Source organism: Chrysemys picta, chromosome 2, assembly GCF_011386835.1.
Source record: "Chrysemys picta bellii isolate R12L10 chromosome 2, ASM1138683v2, whole genome shotgun sequence".
Lineage (NCBI taxonomy): Eukaryota > Metazoa > Chordata > Testudines > Emydidae > Chrysemys > Chrysemys picta.
Window position 1 is genome coordinate 34382836 of NC_088792.1, and position 23917 is coordinate 34406752.

The 23917-nt window shown below is 41.7% G+C and overlaps 1 protein-coding gene and 1 long non-coding RNA gene across 5 annotated transcripts in view; one reads left to right on the forward strand and one right to left on the reverse strand.

Annotated features, from left to right (window-relative positions):
• LOC112058881 (uncharacterized) overlaps window positions 1–4207 on the reverse strand; it is a 56864-nt gene extending 52657 nt beyond the window's left edge. Inside the window, exon 1 of the long non-coding RNA XR_010599112.1 lies at window positions 4074–4207. This is a non-coding gene — a long non-coding RNA (uncharacterized LOC112058881). The remainder of the gene's footprint in view (window positions 1–4073) is intronic.
• Window positions 4177–23917, forward strand: part of ODAD2 (outer dynein arm docking complex subunit 2) — a 184304-nt gene continuing 164563 nt past the window's right edge. For 2 of the 4 annotated variants that reach the window (XM_005290932.5, XM_065586859.1), the window contains exons 1-7: window positions 4177–4311; window positions 6442–6693; window positions 9410–9567; window positions 10918–11113; window positions 11531–11637; window positions 12125–12261; window positions 17355–17471. In XM_005290932.5, the coding sequence (XP_005290989.2) occupies window positions 6470–6693; window positions 9410–9567; window positions 10918–11113; window positions 11531–11637; window positions 12125–12261; window positions 17355–17471 (939 nt within the window). In that variant the 5' untranslated portion in view covers window positions 4177–4311; window positions 6442–6469. Of the gene's footprint in view, window positions 4312–6441; window positions 6694–9409; window positions 9568–10917; window positions 11114–11530; window positions 11638–12124; window positions 12262–17354; window positions 17472–17785; window positions 17899–23917 lie in introns of those variants that run through there. The other 2 variants (XM_065586860.1, XM_065586861.1) reach the window with 2 other exon arrangements.

Genomic DNA, 23917 nt, shown 5'->3' on the forward strand with positions numbered 1-23917 from the left:
AATATCACATAGCTTATTGGTTAGTGCACTCTCCTGAGAAGTGTAGAAGACCCTTCTTCAAATCCTTTCTCCTCTTCTGGCAGAGGGGGGAATGGAACCTGAGTCTCCCACATCCCAGGTGAGTGCTTGAACCACTGGACTAAAATTTATAAGGTGGGCAGTACCACCTCCATCCATCATTTGAATGGGACCTGATGTAGTAGGCAGCCTCTGAGTACACCTACTGGATCAGGCCCCACATGCGAGATAGGTGGAGAGTGTGAGGCTGGCAGACCAGGTGCCAGCTCATGAGAGAGCTCCAGACCAATTCACTTGTGTATTAGTATAGATCAAAGTGATTATTAAATGTATAAGACTGTATTTGATGTTTAAACTTCATGAAAAGTTGGGATGTTACTTGCACTGTTTTCACTTCTCTGTATCCCATTATAATGTAGTAGAAAATATTTACATTGTGTATACCACTGTAACTAAATAACGCATCAAATGGGAAAGCAGCCATGTGGAATGCGAATGAAGGACTTTAACAGAAAAGTACTAATTTCAAAGTAAGAGGTCATTGTGTGTGATGATCGGAGGTCAAAGACTCAAAATGCATTTCTCACTCTCCATCATCAAAGAAAAAGCCCACGTGGGTAGTGACACTGTCATCTTGTTTTCTGTGAGAAGAAGCTATAAGCATAGGTGCCGACTTCCTCCCTGCCCCATGGGTGCTCGACCCCCCCACCCCGTCCCTGCCCCTGCCCCAACTTTGCCCCACCCCAATTCCATCCCCTTCTCCCAAGTCCCCCCCACCTCGCCTCTTTACCGCCTCCTCCCCGAGCGCACCACGTCCCCACTCCTCCCGGAAAGTCCTAAGCGCTGCCAAACAGCTGTTAGGCGGCAGGCCGGAAGCGCTGGGAGGGGTAGGAGCGGGGACGCTGCGCTCGGAAGAGGAGGGGGTGGGGGCGGGAGATGCTTGGGTGACGATGGGTGCGGAGCACCCACTAATTTTTCCTCATGGGTGCTCCAGCCCAGCAGCACCTATGGAGTTGGCACCTATGGCTATAAGTATGGATTTAAGGAAATATCTTGCATCTCTAGATTGTTTGAACACTTACAGGAAAGTGTACCAGATGCAAAGCAGAGAGCCCCAGAGACAATCTGGCAACCCTGAAAAGACTTTTGGGAAACTGGCAGTTTACTACATCATTGCCACCATTTGGAATTACAAATGGTGATATAACTGTGCATATATTTTACCTGCTTTGACTTCTCAATAATTTGCATTTCCTTTTCTTAGCTAATAAACCTTTAGTTAGTTTATTATAGAACTGGCTGCCAGCATTGTCTTTGGTGTAAGATCTAAGATACCAATTGATTTGGGGTAAGTGACTGGTCTCTTGAGACTGGAAGCAACTTAAATGTGATGTGATTTTTGGTGCAAGTGACCTTTTATCACAAAGTCCAGTTTGTCTGGGTGGCAAGATAGATTAGAGAGCCTAAGGGGACTGTCTGTGACTCCATGGTAAGACTGATATAGCGATCCAAGAGTTCACATTTGTTACTGGCTTGGTGAAATCTAATTATAGAACAAAGCACCAGTTTGGGGTGTCTGCCGTGTTTTCTGACAGTCTGCCCTGAGGTAGGCACTCATAGTCATGAGCCATTCCAGACAGCGTGACAGAGAGAATGCCTATCTTCTTCCAGTTCATGGATTGCTCTGGAGCCTAGATGGAAGACAGTCATCCAGACACCAGATGCTGTAATTAGACACTCATGGCTGGCTCATGCCAGCTGACTTGGGCTTGCAGGTCTCAGGCTATGGGGCTGTTTGGCAGTGTTGACATTTGGGCTTGGCCTGCAGCCTGAACTCTGGGTCTCTCCCACCTCACAGGGTCCTACAACTTGGGCTCCAGCCCAAGCCCAAACATCTCCAGCGCAATTAAACAGCCCCTTAGTCCAAGCCCTATGAGTCCAAGTCCGCCAGCAGCAGGTTTTTAATTGCAGTGTAGATAGAGCAGTGGTTCTCAACCTATTTACCATTGTGGGCTGCATATGTGGCCCACAATGTGTTATGGGGGCAGCATCCAATAATACCTGTATGTCCCTGAGAATGTCACATGAGCTGCAGCTGTGTGTTGATTGGGCTCCAAGTGGGCCATGGGTTGAGAACCACTGCCCTAGAGTGAGGCAGCAGTGCAATGCTCAGAAGCAGAATCTTAGGCACCTTTCACCCTGAAAATATAGGCACTAAGTGAATTTAGATCTATAGGGTTAGGTGGAAGCAGAGCAGGGGGTTTGTAGATCACAGGGGAGCCTGAACTGATGTTTAGGTGCCTAAGTACCTTTGTGAAGCTGGGCTGTAATGACTAGAGGACCACGATATACCATCAGTTTTTAAGCAGAAATTCCCCCTGCTGTTATTGACAAATATGGCTTAAAACTCAAGGCACAATCTGGCTGAGAATGAAGGCAGTAATGAACAAGACTATTGTTGTCCAAAGAGAAACTCTGCTAAGCTGCTCTTCACTCTTAAAATGTAACCGTTTTAATGCAAATGTGGATTTTGTTTTAAACTATTTATCATCATAATGTATGTAATCCACATCATAGCGCAAGAAACTAGCAGAATACAAAGATGTCCCCAAAATCTTCTGAGTGGCCAATGGTTAGATATTGAACAGTATATTAGAACATAAACATTTTAAAATGTATTTTAATATGGAGAAATTAATACTTCATCTTTGTTGAAGGTGATAACCTGCTAATCACCAGTACTCTTTAGAAACCAAATGAGTGACTGAAAGAGTTACTATATCTATTAGGTTTCAGAGTAGCAGCCGTGTTAGTCTGTATCCGCAAAAAGAAGAACAGGAGGACTTGTGGCACCTTAGAGACTAACAAATTTGTTAGTCTCTAAGGTGCCACAAGTCCTCCTGTTCTTCTTTATATCTATTAGGTATCAGAGGGGTAGCCGTGTTAGTCTGTATCCACAAAAACAATGAGGAGTCCGGTGGCACCTTAAAGACTAACAGTGCCCAAATAAATCTGTTAGTCTTTAAGGTGCCACCGGACTCCTCGTTTTTATATCTATTAGATTACTTGATTGTGTTGTTTTATTTGTTAATAATTGAATTAAACTATTCTGAGTCTAAGGGTACATCTATACTTACCTCCGGGTCCGGCGGTAAGCAATCGATCTTCTGCGATCGATCCCGGAAGTGCTTGCCGTCGACGCCGGTACTCCTGCTCCGCAAGAGGAGTACACGGAGTTGACGGGGGAGCCTGCCTGCCGCGTGTGGACCCGCGGTAAGTTCGAACTAAGATACTTCGACTTCAGCTACGTTATACACGTAGCTGAAGTTGCGTATCTTAGTTCAAAATGGGGGGTTAGTGTGGACCAGCCCTAAATGGAGGACTTTAATCACCAAGATTTGTCAATCCCCACCCCTTCTCACGAGAACTAATTTCACATGATAGTTTTTGTAAAAAAGAAAAACATTTAAACATAAAATAAGTCTAATTGATATTAAAAGTGAAATAAGAACTAAGTCAACTTGATTAAAGATATTTTCTTGTAGTAACCTCAAGCTAGTGAATTATTTAAGTTACCACACACTAACAGTCTCCAGGAAATAAATTTGGTGCTCCTCTCCAGGGCCAGTACTTCAAATTAATGAACTACTTTATTCAATCCCACACCAAAAACTAAGTGTGAAGGTGGCCCAATACCTTTTCCTCTAACTCAACCGGTAGAAAGCATGGACATGGGTCACTTGGGTCAGGTCATTCATTACCTCTCCCCCCCACACACACACAAACGCCTCAATTACACCATATCAACTTCACCCACTCCGACTGTCCCACCCACACCACACCCCCCTCAAATTTATCCACAGCCAGCACCCTTGTCAGACTCCTTGGCACCCATAAAACCCAACCTCCCCGTTTCCTGACCCTCACAGCAAGTATTCCTCCTCATGCTCCCCAGGACCCCCATAGCCGCCCTCTCAGGCTTTCCATCCCCCTAGCACCCACCACGGCAGCCAGACGCCCCCTAGCCGCTCCCCCGCCGGGGGGCAGCGCCTTGCCTTGCGGAGACGCCTGTGTTCCTGTCGCAGGGCCGTGGCGCTGTGCTGGGGAGAAAGCCTGGCGGCGGGGGTGGGACAGGGGCTAGTCCGCTTCCCAGCCCCAGCCCGGGCAGGCCCGACTGTGTTTACCCGCCTCTCCAAGTAACCGGCGGCTGCGGGCCCGTCCCCATAGCAACCCCGCCGGCAACGCCAGCCAGCAGAGCCGGCAGCAGAGGCGCCAGAGCCGGAGCGGGGCAAGGTACCGGGGCGGAAAGCGGGTGGAGGGGACTCCTGTGGTCCTGCCGCTGCGAGCGGTGTGCAGGGGCTCAGCCCCCACGGGAGTGAGGGGTCCCAGCCAGGTCTGACCCCCGCCCCGCAATGGGGAAGCCTCCCCCAATGAGTGAGAGGCCCAGGGCGGTCTGACCCTCTGTGCCATGATGAGGGAGCCTCCCTCTAGTGAATGAGGGGGGCCAGGGCTGGTCTGACCCCCTAATCCACAATGGGGGGGGGGGGTGGTCTCACACCCAGTGAATGAGAGATCTTAGAAACGAGCTGTTCTCCATACCCCAAAGTGTAGGAGCCTCCCTCTGCATGTCCCCAGTGAGAGAAGGCACCTAGGTCTCTATTGACTCATATGGCTCCCATCCCCCCCCCCCCCCAGTAGGTGTGGGGGCTTGTGGCGCAGCAGCCACAGCCTCACACTATCCTCTTATTTCTACACTTAAATTAAATGAAGAGTTGGCAATGTTTACCTGCCCTCTGCGATCCTCCAGTTCTCATAAAGTTGCCTAGCATTAGCTGTAAGTAGGGTGTCACCTGCCTACATTTTCCCAGCATCGTCCCTTTTTTGAGGTGGCTGTCCTGGGAAGTATCTGAGGGTGTTCAGTACACACTGCCAGCTGTCCAGTTTTATGGGCTCAGGATCATCCTGGATGTTCTGGGTTTTTATACCTGAGATGAGGCAACCCAAGTTGTAAGATGCCCCTTCATTTTCTGATTTTTACTGAAAAAAATCCAGGTTTTACAAAAAATATTATTTGTTTTTTTCTGATTTTCACCCTACTTTTGTATCATTCAAATATAGAGAAAATAATTTGTTTTATTAGGAAAATTCAATACATTGCATGAGATATATGTATTACGATAATATATTTGGGTGTATATGCAAAGCTGTCTGTTGAAGTAAGGCTATGTATTAGTCTAGACCAGTGGTTATCAAAGCCAGTCTGCCGCTTGTTCAGAGAAAGCCCCTGGCGGTCCGGGCCGGTTTGTTTACCTGCTGCATCCGCAGATTCGGCTGATTGCGACTCCCTGTGCTGGCCGCCCTTCCTGCAGCCCCCATTGGCCTGGAGTGGTGAACCGCAGCCAGTGGGAGCCGCTATCGGCCGAACCTGCGGACACGGCCAGTAAACAAACTGTCCCAGCCCGCCAGGGGCTTTCCCTGAACAAGCGGCGGACCCGCTTTGAGAACCACTGGTCTAGAAGATACACACAATAAACAAACTGGCCTGCACGCAAGCTCTGAAGTGCGTGCGCATCTGAACGTAATGATTAATCTCATGCCCACCACGTAGACATTTCAAGTTGTTAGCAGATAACAGTTTAAAGATTTGACACACTAAAATGGGAAGAAAATAAAAATCTGTATCAGAATACATTTCAGAACACAAAGAAGTATTCAAAAGTTTAAAAAAAACAGGAGAAAAGGATGAAGTTGAGTGTATGCTCTGAACATGGTGTGGTAGCTAAAAGTTCTAAGGCTACAACTGTAAACTGTTTATTCAAATGAAAAGTTTTATTTGGGGATTAGACCTAATTGTTTTCTTGCACTGAGAGGTGGCATTGTGTTTTGAGTTCTGTTTTAGTTCTGCAGCAAACCACACTGAATTCCGTTCATCAAAGCATTAATCTACTGAATACTTTTTTCTACTGAATACTCTGTCCTTCCGTCCACCAAAATGAACTGTGATATTTACCCAGCAAAATTATTAATAGTTTTTTGCACTGATTTTCACCTGTTTTTGTTTTTGTAGTAATATCAACCAGGCAAAATTAAAATAAAAACTGAAAGCAAAGGACCCTAAAGATGACCAAAAAAAATATCTCTTAATCCCATTGCAAACAGAACAGAACCTATTTGCTTTGCACTTTTTGAAATGTTATTAGTATGGTTAATTAACAGAAGTATAAATTGCATTTTCCCCAAGTAGCCTCATTCTTTTTAATATAACATTAGCAAGCCTATTCCCTGCATTGCTGGTGCAGCTCCATTGAATTAACTGAATCAGGCCCAAAGATGCTTATTGCTAACTATTAAGTCTACAGATGTATTCTTTTAATAGTTTGGGATCTTAAACATATTTAAAGAATAAACTATTTATTTGCTAAGGCACACATCGTTGATATTAGCTGAAACCATGGGAGTGGCACTGACAAGAGCAGCTCAATGGACCTCGGCTGGTTCTGGAACTGGCACACTAGAAATCACCCCTTTGAATGAATCTCTTCTAAATGACATAATTAAGTTTGCAGAGAGCTTCAGCTCTAGACATCCTCAAGAAGCTGCATTTGTCTTCAGAGAACCACTTGAATGGAAAACACAATTGGATTATTCAGTATTTGAATTAGGTTATGAGATCAGGTAGGTCTGAATGGCAGTGCTTTTTAAACATATTAAAGACGAACTGCAAAGAAAAAAAATTGTGCTAATTTTGTATAAGGAATGTTTGCTCTTTTTATTGTATTTGTTTTCTCCTAGTTTGTTACATTGGACATTTTGTATTCTGATTTATAACTTTTCCCCAAAGGACTCTGAAAATATTTGTAGTACCTAGATTGTGACGTCACAGCTGTGTGTTGAAATCTAATCTCCAGTTTCTTACTGAAGTGGGGCGAATATATTTGCCTGTCTATTCTAGGAATTTTCACACCCTATGTCTAGTGCTGGTGCAGACCTGCCAGTGCCAGCAATGAAGGAGGCACTAGTGTAGGCCAGGCACAGGTGTTTTACACACTGTGAGTATGTCTAGACACCTGCGGCTGGCCCAGGCCAGCTGACTTGGGCTAATGGGGCTCAGACTGCAGGGCTGTTTCACTGCTCTGTAGACTTTTGGGTTCAGGCTGGAGCATGTGCTCTAGCACCCTGCAAGGTGGGAGGGCCCCAGAGCCCGAGCCCCATGAGTCTGAGTCGGGATAGCACAGGTCAGCCGCGGGTGTCTAGTTGCTGTATAGACATACCCAGAGTCACCTTACCTTGAAATGAGATGCAAAAAAACAATGCAAAAAAGTCCTATGTAGTTATACCCATTGAGTCTTAGGTCCTGTCCGCAGTGTAATTATAGCTGTATTGGTGCACCCAGTTACAACATCGTTGAGTCAAGTCATGTTAAAGGAACTGTGCTACAGCTTTGAAAAGAGAAGGGCAGTTACACTTTTTTGGAATAAATTGATAAATTAAACAGCAGTATGTCAGATAGTATTCACCCAAGATTTCTGAAGGAACTCAGACATGAAATTGCAGCACTACTAACTGGTATGTAACCTACTGCTTAAATCAGCCTGTATACCAGATAACTGAAAGATAGCTAATGTAACACCTCTTTTTTAAAAAGCTTCCAGAGGCAATCCTGACATGCTGAAGTTATACCTAACTTCAGCATGAGGCAAATTGGTTGAAACTACAGTAAAGAACAGAATTATCAGACACATAGATAAACATTCCTTTTATAAAGGAAAATCATGCCCCATCAATCTATGAGAATTCTCTGAGTGGGTCCACAAGCATGTGAACAAAGGTGATCCAGTGAATATAGTATACTTGGACTTTCAGAAAGCTTTTGACAAGGTCCCTCACCAAAGGCTATTAAGCAAAGTAAGCAGTCATGGGATAAGAGGGAAGGTCCTCTCATGGATTGGTAACTGGTTAAAAGATAGGAAACAAAGGGTAGGAATAAATGGTCAGTTTTAACAATAGAGAGAGGTAAATAGTGGGATCCCCCAAAGAGCTGTATTGGGACTTGTGCTGTTCAACATATTCATAAACAATCTTGAAAAGGGGGTGAACAATGAGGTGGCAAAGTTTGCAGATGTTACCCAAAATTACTCGAGATAGTTAAGGCCGAAGCTGACCGGGAAGAGTTACAAAGGAATTTCACAAAACTGAGTGAGTGGACAACAAAATGGCAGATGAAATTCAGAGTTGCTAAGTGCAAAGTTGTGCACGTTGGAAAAAATAATCTCAACTATACATACAAAATGATGGATCTAAATTAGCTGTTACCACTCGAGAAAGAGATTTAGGAGTCACTGTGGATATTTTTTTTGAAAACATCCATTCAATGTCCAGTGGCAGACAGAAGTTAGAAACTATTAGGAAAGGGATAGATAATAAAGCAGAAATATCATAATACCACTATATAAATCTGTGGTATGCCCACACCTTGAATACTGCATGCAATTTGGGTTACCCCAAATGAAAAAAGGTATAGTAGAATTGGAAAAGGTCCAGAGAAGGGCAGTGAAAATGATGAGGGGTATGGAACAGCTTCCATGAGATGAGATTTTAAAAAGACTAGGACTCTTTAGAGTAGAAAAGAGACGACTAAGGGGGGTATATGATATGATAGTGATCTATGAAATCATGAATGGTATGGAAAAAGTGAATAGGGAAGTGTTATTTACTCCTTCATATAACACCAAGGACTAGGGGTCACCTGATGAAATTAATAGGCATAAGGTTTAAAATGAACAAAAGGAAGTATTCACACAACACACAATCAACCTGTGGAACTCATTGCCAAGGGATGTTATGAGGCCAAAAGTATAATTGGGTAAAAAAAAGAAATAGGTACGTTCATGGAAGATAGGTCCATCATCAGCCAAGAAGGTCCGGGACACAACTCGATGCTCTGGGTGTCTGTCAACCTCCAACTGCCAGAAGATGGGACTGGATGACAGTTGTAATGACCCTATTCTGTTCATTCCCTCTGAAGCATCTGGCACTGGCCATTGTCGGAAGACTGGATATTAGGCTAGATGGACCATTGGTCTGACGCAATATGGCTGTTCTTATATTCTTATGTGTATTTCTGTTGTCAGCTGTAATATATTAATATATATTTCATTGATAGACCTTAGTTTGGTAAGTAAGGTACAGCAGCCTATCATTTCTTTCTGTGAACTCTTTTGATTTTGCAATTCAACATGGTCTATTAGTAAATAGAAAGGGGAATGTAAATTAGGAGACATGGTCCATTTTTGACTCAGAGCTTTGAGCAGCATTCTCAGAGTTGGAATCTACCTAAAGTTTTCCTTTAATAAAAGTTCTCTCTTTATGAAGTATCATTTTATTCTTCTAGTGGAACAACTGTTCAGTCAGAAGAAAGAGACAAAGATGATCAACCATTGCTTCTCCTCACTGCCTCAACTATCAGAGTACGCAGTTTTGGCCAACTCTCTAGTTTGCTACATGTAGCTATGGAAAAAAAGTTAAAGGAAGCACAGGCATGCCTTGAAGGTTGGTTTTTTTTTCTTGCCCTTGAATTTTAATGTTTAAAAAAATAAGAGGAAGAAAGAAACACATACGTTACATTTTATTTAGTACAAATTTTGGCTTATGAGAGATTGGTTGAAAACAGTGATTTGATGAACCAGCAAACTTCTATTTTTTATTTTTTTATCTTCACTGAAGTGAGTAATATAGAGGTCTGGAATAATGTTAACGCTGAATTACATATAAAGATACATGTATACTGATTGGTACCTCAACAATTATAGCAGATCATATATTCAAATCTTGGCATACTAAATGTGTCCTCAGAAGCTAATAATAGTTTTTTTTCTGTACTTTTAATGTAATCTCCCTTTTATAATGTTAATTTATTAAAAATAACCAATAAAAATATGTTATGCTTAAGAAGTTCATGGCTATGAACATTTTCAGATCTTTCTGGTGAATGCTTTTAGAAAATATGTAACAGTATAGTTATTGGGTCATATCCAGTTCCTTGTATACAAACTGTGACTAAAAAGCACCTAAGTGTGCTAAATTAGACACTTATGGGGATGCAAGATCTGAGTAACATTCATTTGTGAAATTGGTAGAAAACAAGTTAGCTACAATTCTGATGCAGCCACAGATGTATTGGGCCTGATTTGTAAAATGCTCACACAGCAAAGACACACACAGGGATCATGCTTCAGTGTGAGCCAGCAACTGCTATGCACCTGTGTAAGAATACTGTCACTTATTGGGCCACTGAGAACAAGAGGAGTTTATAAAACCAGCTGACACACAGTTGTGTCACTGGTCACTGTATAGGACAGCTGGCAATCCTGAGCAAGTGATAGCTGGGCCTTTTATGGAATCATTGGGATTGTTGCCAACAAATCTTTTAAGACATTGTTTTATACTAAATCAAACTTCCGTAATGATGGGTGAATTGAGCCCATTGACTTGATGTTTGGGCCATCATCCAATTTTATTATTCCTGAAGGTAAATACTGACCTAAAAGAGAGTTTTAGATTTATTGAATCAAGAGGTAAATATCAATGTTTATTCACCAGAAGACAGCTCCTGTTTATTATTTGTTTTACCTGAATTTTGTTTTCATATTGTTAAAAACTGATATATTAATGCATTTCAAATCACAATAAAATGATGTGAAATCATTTACTCCTACAGGATAAAACAATAACATTTTAAACATGTTAAGGAACCCATTATCTATCTTTTAAAATTAAATATGTGTTCAGATTATAAGTTACCATTGTTAAAATGCTTTGGCAGTGAAGGATTTTAAAAATCCTTTAAGATCAGTTTTAAAGTATCATTATCTTTATATTGACAATGTTTATCATATACAGCTAATAGAGATCCTATAGTGAAAATTCTTGGCCCGGGATATGGGACCATTGAAGGAGAAGATATGTCTATGCTGCGCTTGCTGGACAGAATGAAAAAAGATGATGATCCCAATACAGAGATTAAAATGAAGATCTCTCTTCTTCTTCAACAGCTGGATATGCAACTACTTAATAGTTCTTTAAAACATATTTCACAGTAAGTGCATTGCAAATTAAACTGTCCATTTTTAGCCAGTAAATTTTTTGTTTTGTTTTTAAATTAAATTCATTTTAACCCAAAACATGTGCTTTTGGTGTGATATGAAGAAATCACTCAAAAGAGGTATGAAAGTAATTATCTTTATTGATTTATGAAAACCAGGAAAAGTTGCTGAAATGAAAGATATTTTCTGGAGGTTTAACAATATGAGTATAAATATGTATATGTGAAAGTGTGTGTGTGTGTGTGTGTGTGTGTGTGCGCATGTATACATGCATGCAGTACATATGTTCTGTATTTGAAAGCAACTCAATATAATATATATATATATAAATAATACACTAGCAATTAAAACATTTTAATAGAGTTGTATTTTTTATTATTAGATTTTAGACCATTTTCTATTAATTACAGAGAGATGAGATTAAGTCCAGCTGCTGTAAAAAATGAAGTGGATCTGCTCAAACATTTCTCTGGAGAAGGAGAAGATACTGTGCTGGAATCTCTTGAATATACATCAGGTTATAATTCTGCCTTTTATGTTTTTGTTTTATCATGTTTTACATTAACACATATACATTAAATATAAAAAAAAATTTTTCATGTAGATGTTAAAATAAATTCATTATCTCTTACTGATTTAAAATGTGTATTTCTATTTTTAAGTAATGATATAGAACAACATGTACCTACAGATATGGAGCTCAATTCTTCAACCTTGATTTACATAAATAATCCCTATTCATGTCCCATTGAATTCAGTGGGACTAATTAAGGGCTTGGTCCTGAGAAGTGCTGCACGTGTGTATAAGTGGTTTGTTGGATCAGGCCGGAATGCTCAGCACTTTGCAGTATCAAGTCCTAAATGAGTTCAGATTGTTGACATAAGTAAGGGTTGAAGGATTGGGACCTTAATTTGTATGAATTTTATAATTAAAAATCTATTCAGATCTTATTATTAGAAATAGCAATATATTTTGAAAAATAACAAAAACACTCTTGTTGCAGATTATGAATTCTCCAATGGATGTCGAGCCCCACCTTGGAGACAAGTCCATGGGGAAATCTGTTATTTGATTGTTAAACCACATGACACCGATCCTTTGTACATCACTTGCAGCACAGCAGGAGTGTTTTTAAATGGAGTAAGTAACAATAAAAACTCAAATCCGGGATAACAGAAACTTGAGTACTGTATGTAAAAATGGGTGAGTCCTGCCTGAGGATTTAGGGCAGTTGCATTCAACCAAGAGCTGAAGAGCTACTTTAGTGGCTCTGCGGAAAGAGAGAAAATAATCATGCATGATGCTTTATATTTTTCACATTTTGACAATAAGTCATTATTTCTTTTTCTGCTGTTGCCTGAACAGTGAATCCTAGTGGTTTACACATCACTTGTAAATCTACTTTGTTACCACATGTGTGAAGCAGCACATAAAATACTTATTTTGCACATTCCTTTCACTATATCTAGCTATTAGAGCAGTGGTTCCCAAACTTGTTCCGCTACTTGTGCAGGGAAAGCCCCTGGCGGGCCGGGCCGGTTTGTTTACCTGCCGCATCCGCAGGTTCGGCCGATTGTGGCTCCCAAAGGCCGCGGTTCGCTGCTCCAGGCCAATGGGAGCTGCTGGAAGCGGTGCGGGCCGAGGGACATACTGGCCGCCGCTTTCAGCAGCTCCCATTGGCCTGGAGTAGCAAACCGCGGCCACTGGGAGCCGTGATCGGCCGAACCTGCGGACACGGCAGGTAAACAAACTGACCCGGCCCGCCAGTGGCTTTTCCTGCACAAGCGGCGGAACAAGTTTGGGAACCACTGTATTAGAGTATGCGGCCAGCTTTCAACCCCCTTTCACGGTGTTAGCATGCTCTATCAGGTCGCAATCAACATCTATGGCATTACTTAAAGATGTTCCAGTATCTGCAGAGCCACTACATGGTCTTCAGTACATACCTTCTCTAAGCACTATGCTCTGGTCCATGCCTCTAGATTCGGTGTGGCAGTTGGCTATGTGATTCCATCTTCATTTCTGGACCTGATTCTGTAACTCCCTTCTTGCCATGAGTATACTGCTCTTGGGAGTCATCTGAAGTGGAGCAACCATAGGGACACTATTCAGAGAAGGAGAGGTTACTCACCCTGTGCAGTAACTGTAGTTCTTTGAGATGTATGTCCTTATGGGTGCTCCACTACCTGCCCTCCTTCCCCTGTACTTCAGAGTTTCCTTGTAGAACTTTGTGATAGATTTTGTGGTAGAGGGTAGTTTGCCTGTGCAGTCCCATATAGTCCTGGTGTGGGGCACAAGGACATGTAGGACTCATGTGCAGGCTGAACGGACACTGTTAATGAAAATCTCTGAATGAAGGCATGTGGGGCGCACGTCATCTAAAGTGGAGCCCCCATAGGGACACACACATCGAAGAACTACAGTTACTGCACAAGGTTACTGCACCCTCTCCTTCCTGAGTCCCAGTCCCAAACTATTTTTCTCTCTTCTTATTATGATTGCTTGTATAAAAATATAAGAGTTTGGGACAAGTATAATAAAGAATAAAACCTACACAAAATTTCACAGATTTTTAAGGAAAAAAACCCATACATTTCCCCCCTCCCCAGCTATAAATAAGGGCATGATCTTCTAAACACATTCTACTGGATGAAGTGCTTACTACTATGTGTCCCATTGAAATAATAGATTAATAGATTTTGTGGCCAGAAGGGGCCATTACCATCATCTAATCTGACCTCCATAACACAAACCATAAAATGTCGCTCAGTATCCTTCATCAAGTCCGTAACTTCTGGTTGAGCTACAGCATATCTTTTAGAAAGACATCCATTCTTGCTTTTAAGAGTTCAAGTGATGAAGAATCAATCACACTGTCTTCACCCATAACTATTTCACATTTGGGGAAAATGTATACCTTCAAGTCAGCGGCACTCCTGTGGGTACACGCATGGCCCCACCGTATGCTAACATTTTTATGGCTGACTTAGAACAACACGTCCTCAGCTCTCGTCCCCTAACGCCCCTACTCCACTCGCGCTACATTGATGACATCTTCGTCATATGGACCCATGGAAAAGAAGCCCTTGAGGAATTCCACCATGATTTCAATAATTTCCATCCCACCATCAACCTCAGCCTGGACCAGTCCACACAAGAGATCCACTTCCTGGACACTACAGTGCTAATAAGCAATGGTCACATAAACACCACCCTATACCAGAAATCTACTCACCGCTATACTTACCTACATGCCACCAGCTTTCATCCAGACCACATCACACGATCCATTGTCTACAGCCAAGCTCTAAGATACAACTGCATTTGCTCTAATCCCTCAGACAGAGACAAACACCTACAAGATCTCTATCAAGTGTTCTTAAAACTACAATACCCACCTGCTGAAGTGAAGAAACAGATCGACAGAGATATTTCTATCTCATAGGACTGGAAGGTCATTGAGTCCAGTCCCCTGCCTTCACTAGTCGGACCAAGTACTGTCCCTGACAGACTCCCCCCCCGCCCATCCCTAAATGGCCTTCTCAAGGACTGAACTCACAATCCTGGGTTTAGCAGGCCAATGCTCAAACCACTGAGCTATCCCTCCCCCCACAAGATCCAAAAGAGTACTCAGAAGTCACTTACTACAGGACAGGCCCAACAAAGAAAGTAACAGAATGCCACTAGCCATCACCTTCAGCCCCCAACTAAAACCTCTCCAGCGCATCATCAAGGATATACAACCTATCCTGAAGGACAATCCCTCACTCTCACAGATCTTGGGAGACAGGCCAGTCCTTGCTTACAGACAGCCCCCCAACCTGAAGCAAATACTCACCAGCAATTACACACCACACAACAAAAACGCTAACCTAGGAACCTATCCTTGCAACAAAGCCCATTGCCAGCTCTGTCCACATATCTATTCCACCTATGAGACACCATCATAGGACCTAATCACATCAGCCACACCATCAGGGGCTCGTTCACCTGCATATTTACCAATGTGATATATGTCATCATGTGTCAGCAATGCCCCTCTGCCATGTACATTGGCCAAACTGGACAGTCTCTACCAAAGGAATAAATGGACACAAATCAGACATCAAGAATTATAACATTCAAAAACCAGTTGGAGAACACTTCAGCCTCCCTGGACAGTTAATTACAGACCTAAAAGTATCAGAGGGGTAGCCGTGTTAGTCTGAAGAAGTGAGGTTCTTACCCACGAAAGCTTATGCTCCCAGTACTTCTGTTAGTCTCAAAGGTGCCACAGGACCCTCTGTTGCTTTTTACAGACCTAAAAGTGGCAGTTCTTCAACAAAAAAAACTTCAGAAACAGACTCCAACGAGAAACTGCAGAACTGGAATTAATTTGCAAACTGGACACCATTAAATTAGGCTAGAATAAAGAGTGGGAGTGGATGGATCATTACACAAACTAAAAACTATTTCCCCATGCTAATTTTTCCCCTCCTGTTACTCACACCTTCTTGTCAACTGTTTGAAATGGGCCATTCTGATTATCACCACAAAAGTTTTTTTTCTCCTGCTGATAATAGCCCACCTTAATTGATTAGTCTCATTAGAGCTGGTATGGAAACCCCCATTTTTTTCATGTTCTCTGTGTGTGTGTGTGTGTTTTTATATATATATATCTTCCTACTGTATTTTCCACTCTATGCATCTGATGAAGTCAGTTTTAGCCCACGAAAGCTTATGCCCAAATAAATTTGTTAGTCTCTAAGGTGCCACAAGTACTCCTCATTCTTATCTCCAATTAAGTTCTTCCAATGGTTAATTATCCTTACTGTCAAAGATGTGTGCTTTATTTCTAGTCTGGATTTGTCTAGTTTTAGCTTCCAGCCATTAGCCCTTGTTATACTTATGTCTGCTAAATTAAAGAGCACTCTTCTGTTAGAAATCTTCTCCCCATGTAGGAAGTTCTAGAACATTGTTAAGTCACCTCTTAATCTTCTCTGTGATCAACTATAAACAGAATGAGCTTCTTTAGTCTCTCGCTGTAAGGCAGGCTTTCCAGATCTCAAATCAGTGTTGTAGCTCTTTTCTATATCCTTTCCAATTTCTCACCATCCGTTTTAAAGTATGAACACCAGAACTGGACACAATATTCCAATAATGGTCTTGCTAATGCCATATACAGTGGTAATATCCCCTCTATATTTCTAGTATCAGAGGGGTAGCCGTGTTAGTCTGAATCTGTAAAAAGCAACAGAGGGTCCTGTGGCACCTTTGAGACTAACAGAAGTATTGGGAGCATAAGCTTTCGTGGGTAAGAACCTCACTTCTTCAGATGCATGTAATGGAAATCTCCAGAGGCAGGTATAAATCAGTGTGGAGATAATGAGGTTAGTTCAATCAGGGAGGGTGAGGTGCTCTGCTAGCAGTTTAGGTGTGAACACCAAGGGAGGAGAAACTGCTTCTGTAGTTGGATAGCCATTCACAGTCTTTGTTTAATCCTGATCTGATGGTGTCAAATTTGCAAATGAACTGGAGTTCAGCAGTTTCTCTTTGGAGTCTGGAGTCTCTTTGGAGGACCAGACTCCAAAGAGAAACTGCTGAGCTCCAGTTCATTTGCAAATTTGACACCATCAGATCAGGATTAAACAAAGACTGTGAATGGCTATCCAACTACAGAAGCAGTTTCTCCTCCCTTGGTGTTCACACCTAAACTGCTAGCAGAGCACCTCACCCTCCCTGATTGAACTAACCTCATTATCTCCACACTGATTTATACCTGCCTCTGGAGATTTCCATTACATGCATCTGAAGAAGTGAGGTTCTTACCCACGAAAGCTTATGCTCCCAATACTTCTGTTAGTCTCAAAGGTGCCACAGGACCCTCTGTTGCTTTCTATATTTCTACTTGCTCTTCCCCTGATTATACATTCTAGCTTTCTTAGCCACTGCATCATACTAGAGGCTCATGTTCATTTGGTTTTCCCCCATGGTCCCTAAGTCCTTTTCCATGGGACTACTCACAGAGCACCACACACAGTAGTAACTATTTGCAGGACTGGGTCTAAGATGCTGATCATGCAATGAGTTCCATGTGAGTGGACCCTGGGGGCTCTATGCTGGCACATTGGTCAGTTGTGTGAAGATCAATGCAAGTTTGGGACCTATGTTCCTGAACAGTATTTACCTTACAGATAGAAATCTATTATGAAAGAGAATAATAATAATAATTTAAAATTGTGTTCTTTTTTAAGGGTAGAGGAAAGGAGAAAGATGATATTGACTATGAGAGAAAAAGTGACATATGTAAAGATCTTATAACATTATTAAGGGAAAGATCACCAAAATTTGTAGAGAATATGGCTAAACAGGTATGTATATATTTTACATATTGTACTGTGATATAGTCTGCTCCCATATCAGTAGTGGTGCTTAGCAGTCAGCTCATCCCAGTTATGTGGCATGGCCCTTTAAGATTTTGGGAGGCTTTGATGTATGCAAAAGATCTAGGAAATAAGATATTGGAATAGAGGAAGCAGTCCCCAGAATATGTAATGATTGGGAGAAAGTCAGTTACTGTTTGTTTAAGGCACTGGGACCAAAAGTCTTGCAGAGTGGGTGGGGCAAGTCTCTCTTGTCTTCCAGCCAATTGGGAATGAGCTGGAAGTAAAGGGCTGTGTATATTCAGAGAGACACCAGCAGGAGAAGGTTATCAGCTGAATCCTCTGAATCTGGGGACTATTTGGAGAAAGGAGCCAGCTGAATGAGAAGCTGGTTGAAAGCCACAGCTGGCCTGAGGTAATGAGCACAGCTCAAAAAGGGGAGCCGTGGGCCTTCTGTGCCAAGGAGGGAGCAGCTTGACTGAAACCCTCTATCTCCAAGAAACAGGGCTGTTAAGACTCCTGAACCTAAAGTGGAGCTCTTTGGGGGAAGCTGTATGAACTAAATAAATTGAATCCTAGGAGAGGGTGGAGGCAAGTAGTTTATTTCTGAACACTAGTAGAGCAAGTTGAGGGAAATGTGCATGCAGGGCCTTGCTTGGCCAACAGGGGGCATGTCCTTTGCGTCACTGTTACAAATAACTGCATTTGTAAGAATTACATGGGTTCTGACCAACTTGGTCTAGAACACAAACATTGCTATATAATCGATTTGCAAAGTTGTTAGATTTCTGCAGCAATGTTTCTAAAGAAAGTTAGTAAAAATCTGCTGCATATTTCATGTTTTCTGTTGTAGTTACAATGTATATCTGTGATTAGATGTAAAGTTTCCAAGAACTTGCAATGCCTTAATAATATATTCTTTTGTACTAAATATATTCATATCCTATAACATCAAATTATGACAATTGGAGACTATTTTTATTCTCACTCGTCCATGAGTGAGCTAGTAAGTGTAAAACCATCTTTGTGATTATTGTATTTATACTACATTATTTTTCAGTGACACCTTTCTAATATTTCTAACTACTTAAAATATTTTTAAAAGTTGAAATGTCAAGTTTTTAATTTGTTTGTTTTTTCTTCCAAATGTATGTTTCTTTTGATAAAACTTATCTAGAGAAAGTTCTGTCAAGTATCATTATCCAACAGTAATTGCTACAATTTTATGGATTAAGCTACCAGTTTTATCAGTCATCTGCAGCTATAAGCCTCCTCCCAGAATAGCTGTGGTATGATTCAGTGTTATTACATACAATGTATAGTTTTTATTACTATAAGTGCAAGATCCAGCCCAAAGAGAAAATGAATAATGAAAATGGGTAAATGAATAAAAACACACTCAGATTTATATAATAGATTTCTAGGGACAAAGGAAACCACAAAATGAGAAAAATTGGAATGGCATTTACAGTACAACTCACATGACCATTAGTATGTAATATAAAAACACAGCCTTATAATTCATACCATTAATTTAATTAATAATTGTTCATACTTTGGTATCATCAACAATTTCTTTTTCTACAGTTGTGTTTCTAAAGATAAATAACATATCTGAGTATTTCAAGAAATAATTTTGTTGTATTTTGGTGTTCCATCAGAATGAGCTGAGTTTCTAATTTTGCATAAAAAGTACTGCTAATCCCTCATCAACCTGGTATTGTTTTTTATGCAGCTGTAGAATGTTTAAAACAGGAAAATATATTTTAACATAAAAGGTCAACTTTCTTTGATGATATTTTCTATAATCAAACCATTTACATTTATATCTTCATCCATTATGACAAATATAAAGATATCCCTCATTTGTTGCAAGAGTTGTCTTTGATTTAAATGTCAGAGTTGAGATGTATGCTTTCAGCTCATATAGCATGTGTTAGAATCATAGACTTTAAGGTCAGAAGGGACCATTATGATAGTCTAGTCTGACCTCCTGAACAACGCAGGCCACAGAATCTCACCCACCCACTCCTGTATCAAACCCCTAACCTATGTCTGAGCTATTGAAGTCCTCAAATCATGGTTTAAAGACTTCAAGGTGCAGAGAATCCTCCAGCAAGTGACCCTTGCCCCACGGTGCAGAGGAAGGCGAAAACCCACAGGGCCTCTGCCAATCTGCCCTGGAGGAAAATTCCTTCCCGACCCCAAATATGGTGATCAGCTAAACCCTGAGCATGACTCATCAGCCAGACACCCAGGAAAGAATTCTCTGTAGTAACTCAGATCCCACCCTATCTAACATCCCATTAAAGGCCATTGGGTATATTTACCGCTAATAGTCAAATATCAATTAATTGCCAAAATTAGGCTCTACCATCATACCATCCCCTCCATAAACTTATCAAGCTTAGTCTTGAAGCCAGATATGTCTTTTGCCCCCACTGCTCACCTTGCAAGGCTGCTCCAGAACTTCATTCCTCTGATGGTTAGAAACCTTCATCTAATTTCAAGTCTAAACTTCCTGATGGCCAGTTTATATCCATTTGTTCTTGTGTCCACATTGGTACTGAGCTTAAATAATTCCTCTCCCTCCCTGGTATTTATCCCTCTGATATATTTATAGAAAGCAATCATATCTCCCCTCAGCCTTCTTTTGGTTAGGCTAAACAAGCCAAGCTCTTTGAGTCTCCTTTCATAAGACAGGTTTTCCATTCCTCGGATCATCCTAGTAGCCCTTCTCTGTACCTGTTCCAGTTTGAATTCATCCTTCTTAAACATGGGAGACCAGAACTGCACACAGTATTCCAGATGAAGTCTCACCACTGCCTTGTATAACGGTACTAACACCTCCTTATCTCTACTGGAAATACCTCACCTGATGCATCCCAAGACCACATTAGCTTTTTTCACGGCTATATCACATTGTCAGCTCATAGTCATCCTGTGATCAGCCAATACTCTGAGGTCCTTCTCCTCCTCTGTTACTTCCAACTGATGCGTCCACAGCTTATAACAAAAATTCTTCTTATTAATCCCTAAATTGCACTTTTCACTATTAAATTTCATCCCGTTACTATTATTCCAGTTTCCAAGGTCATCCAGATCTTCCTGTATGATATCGCAGTCTTTCTCTGTATTGGCAATACCTCCCAGTTTTCTGTCATCCGCAAACTTTATTCACTTTTTGTGCCAAGGTCAGTAATAAAAAGATTAAACAAGATTAGTCCCAAAACTGATCCCTGAGGAACTCCACTAGTAACTTCCCTCCAGCCTGACAGTTCACCTTTCAGTATGACCCGTTGTAGTCTCCTCTTTAACCAGTTCTTTATCCACCTTTCAATTTTCATATTGATCCCCATCTTTTCCAATTTAGCTAATAATTCTCCATGTGGAACCGTATCAAATGCCTTACTGAAATCGAGGTAAATTAGATCCCCTGCGTTTCCTTTGTCTAAAAGATCTGTTACCTTCTCAAAGAAGGAGATCAGGTTGGTTTGGCATGATCTACCTTTTGTAAAACGATGTTGTATTTTGTCCCAATTACCATTGACCTCAATGTCCTTAACTATTTTCTCCTTCAAAAATTTTTCCAAGACCTTGCATACTACAGATCGCAAACTAACACGCCTGTAGTTACCCGGATCACCTTTTTTTCCTTTCTTAAAAATAGGAACTATGTTAGCAATTCTTCCATCATACAGTACAACTCCAGAGTTTACAGATTCATTAAAAATTCTTGCTAATGGGCTTGCAATTTCATGTGCTAGTTCCTTTAATATTCTTGGATGAAGATTATCTGGGGCCCCCAATTTAGTCCCATTAAGCTGTTCGAGTTTGGCTTCTACCTCGGATATGGTAATATTTACCTCCATATCCTCATTCCCATTTGTCATCCTACCATTATACCTAAGCTCCTCATTAGCCTCATTAAAGACTGCGGCAAAGTAGTTGTTTATATATTGGGCCATGCCTCAATTATCCTTAACCTCCACTCCATCCTCAGTGTTTAGTGGTCCCACTTCTTCTTTCTTTGTTTTCTTCTTATTTATATGGCTATATATTTTACTTTTGGTTTTAATTCTCTTTGCAAGGTCCAACTCTACATGGTTTTGGCTTTTCTCACTTTATCCCTACATGTTCTGACCTCAATAAGGTAGCTTTCCTTGCTGATCCCTCCCATCTTCCATTCCTTGTAGGCTTTCTGCTTTTTCTTAATCACCTCTCTGAGATGCTTGCTCATCCAGCTTCATCTACAACTCCTGCCTATGAATTTTCCCCCCTTTCTTGGGATGCAGGCTTCTGATAGTTTCTGCAACTTTGACTTGAAGTAATTCCAGGCCTCCTCCGCCTTTAGATCCACAAGTTCTTCAGTCCAATCCACTTCCCTAACCAATTTCCTTAATTTTTTAAAGTTAGCCCTTTTGAAATCAGAAACCCTAGTCACAGATTTTAGTTTGAACTGAATTAGCTCATGATCGCTCAAACCAAGGTTGTCCCCTACAATAATTTCTTCTATGAGGTCCTCACTACTTACCAAAACTAAATCTAAAATGGCATCCCCTCTTGTTGGTTTAGCAACTACTTGGTGAAGGAATCCATCAGCTATTGCATCCAGGAAAATCTGAGCCCTATTATTATTACTAGCACTTTTCCACCAGTCTATATCTGGGAAGTTAAAGTCTCCCATGATCACACAATTCCCATTAGTATTTACTTCATTAAAAAGATCTCTATCCATATCCAAATCAGATCCCAGTGGTTTATAGCAAACCCCAAGCACTATCCCGTGGAGACTCTAGTAGCTTTCTTCCACAATGTGATTTTTGCCCAGACAGACTCTGTCTTATCCATTCCAACTCTTATTTCTTTACAGTCTACCTCATCATTGATATACAATGCTACTCCGCCACCTTTGTCTTTATTTCTGACTTTCCTAAACAGAACATACCCTTCAATACTTGTACTCCAGTCATGACTACTATTCCACCATGTTTCTGTTATCCCTATAATATCTGGTTTCACTTCCTGCACCGGTAACTCTAGTTCCTCCATTTTGTTACCTAGGCTCCTCGCATTGGTGTACAGACATCTTAATTTTTGCTGTTTGGCTTCACTCATATTCTTTACCTGATTAGGTACAGACATTCTACTGCCAGTATCACCTATTAGACTGGTATCTACACTACCCTTCCTCCTCATGTCCATTCTCCTACCCACGGCTGTATCCTTTCTTACTTCGTTTTCTTCCCTCTCAATGTTAAAATCTGGTGTGGAGCTTACCTGGACATCTCCCAACCATCTCCCCCAAATTCCTAATTTAAAGCTCTCTTAATCAGTTGTGCCAGCCTCCATCCTAGAAGTCTATTTCCCTCCCTACTCAGGTGAAGTCCATCCCGAGAGAACAGTCCTCTGTCCAAGAATGCCTCCCAGTGGCCATACATCCCAAAGCCCTCCTTATAGGACCACTGCCTGAGCCATCTGTTGATCATCATAATCTTGTCACACTTTTGTTGCCTTTCTCTAGGAACAGGCAGAATCCCACTGAAGATCACCTGAGCCTCGATTTCCTTATGTGTCTTCCCCAGCCTTGCATAGTCTCCCTTGATACGGTCCAGCGAGAATCTAGCTGTATCATTTGTTCTCACATGAAGGACAATCAGCGGATTCTTTCCCGCTCCTGTTAGGATCCTCTTCAGCCTCAGGTCCACATCCTGTATCTTAGCACCCGGCAGACAGCACACCCTTCTGTTCTCTGGATCAGCTCTGGTTACAGGCCTGTCTATTCGTCTCAGTAAGGAGTCCCCAACACATAGACCTGCCTTTTCCTGGTGATGGTGCGATTCTCCGGTCTATCCCCTGTTCCCTCTGGCTGCAAGTCCTCTCGATTCCTATTCTCTCTTGCAATCCTCTGCGACCCATCCCGTATCCTCCTGGGGCTCATATTTGGTGTTATCTCCATTGACTCTTCCCCTCTTCCTATAGGACTAGCTGCTCGTCTCTTCTTCCTTGCCCTCTCACCTTCAGTGACCACCTGCTGTGCCCCTTCTTCATTTTCCCACTCCGAAAACCTGTTCCTGAGCTCTATTTCTCCTCCACTAGCCTGTATTTTCCTCTGCCTGGTTCTCTTAGTCACATGCTTCCACTGTCCACTTTCCTCACCCAGCAGTCTCCTCTCAGAGTTCTTCGGTCCTGCTTCCATCTGCAAGTCTGAGCTTTTCCCTTCAGCCTCCTCGTGTCTTTGCTCCATCATCTGCTCGAACCCCCTTCTAAACTCAACCAGAGTTTCCACCTGCATCTCCAATCCTCAGATCTTCCATCAGCTCTATCAGGCGGCACTTCATGCAGACAAAACTCTTTTCAGGTACTCCCTCCTGGATCATGTACATGCCGCAGCTTCCACGTCCAGTCATCTTCATTGTGTCTTCTACTGTTTG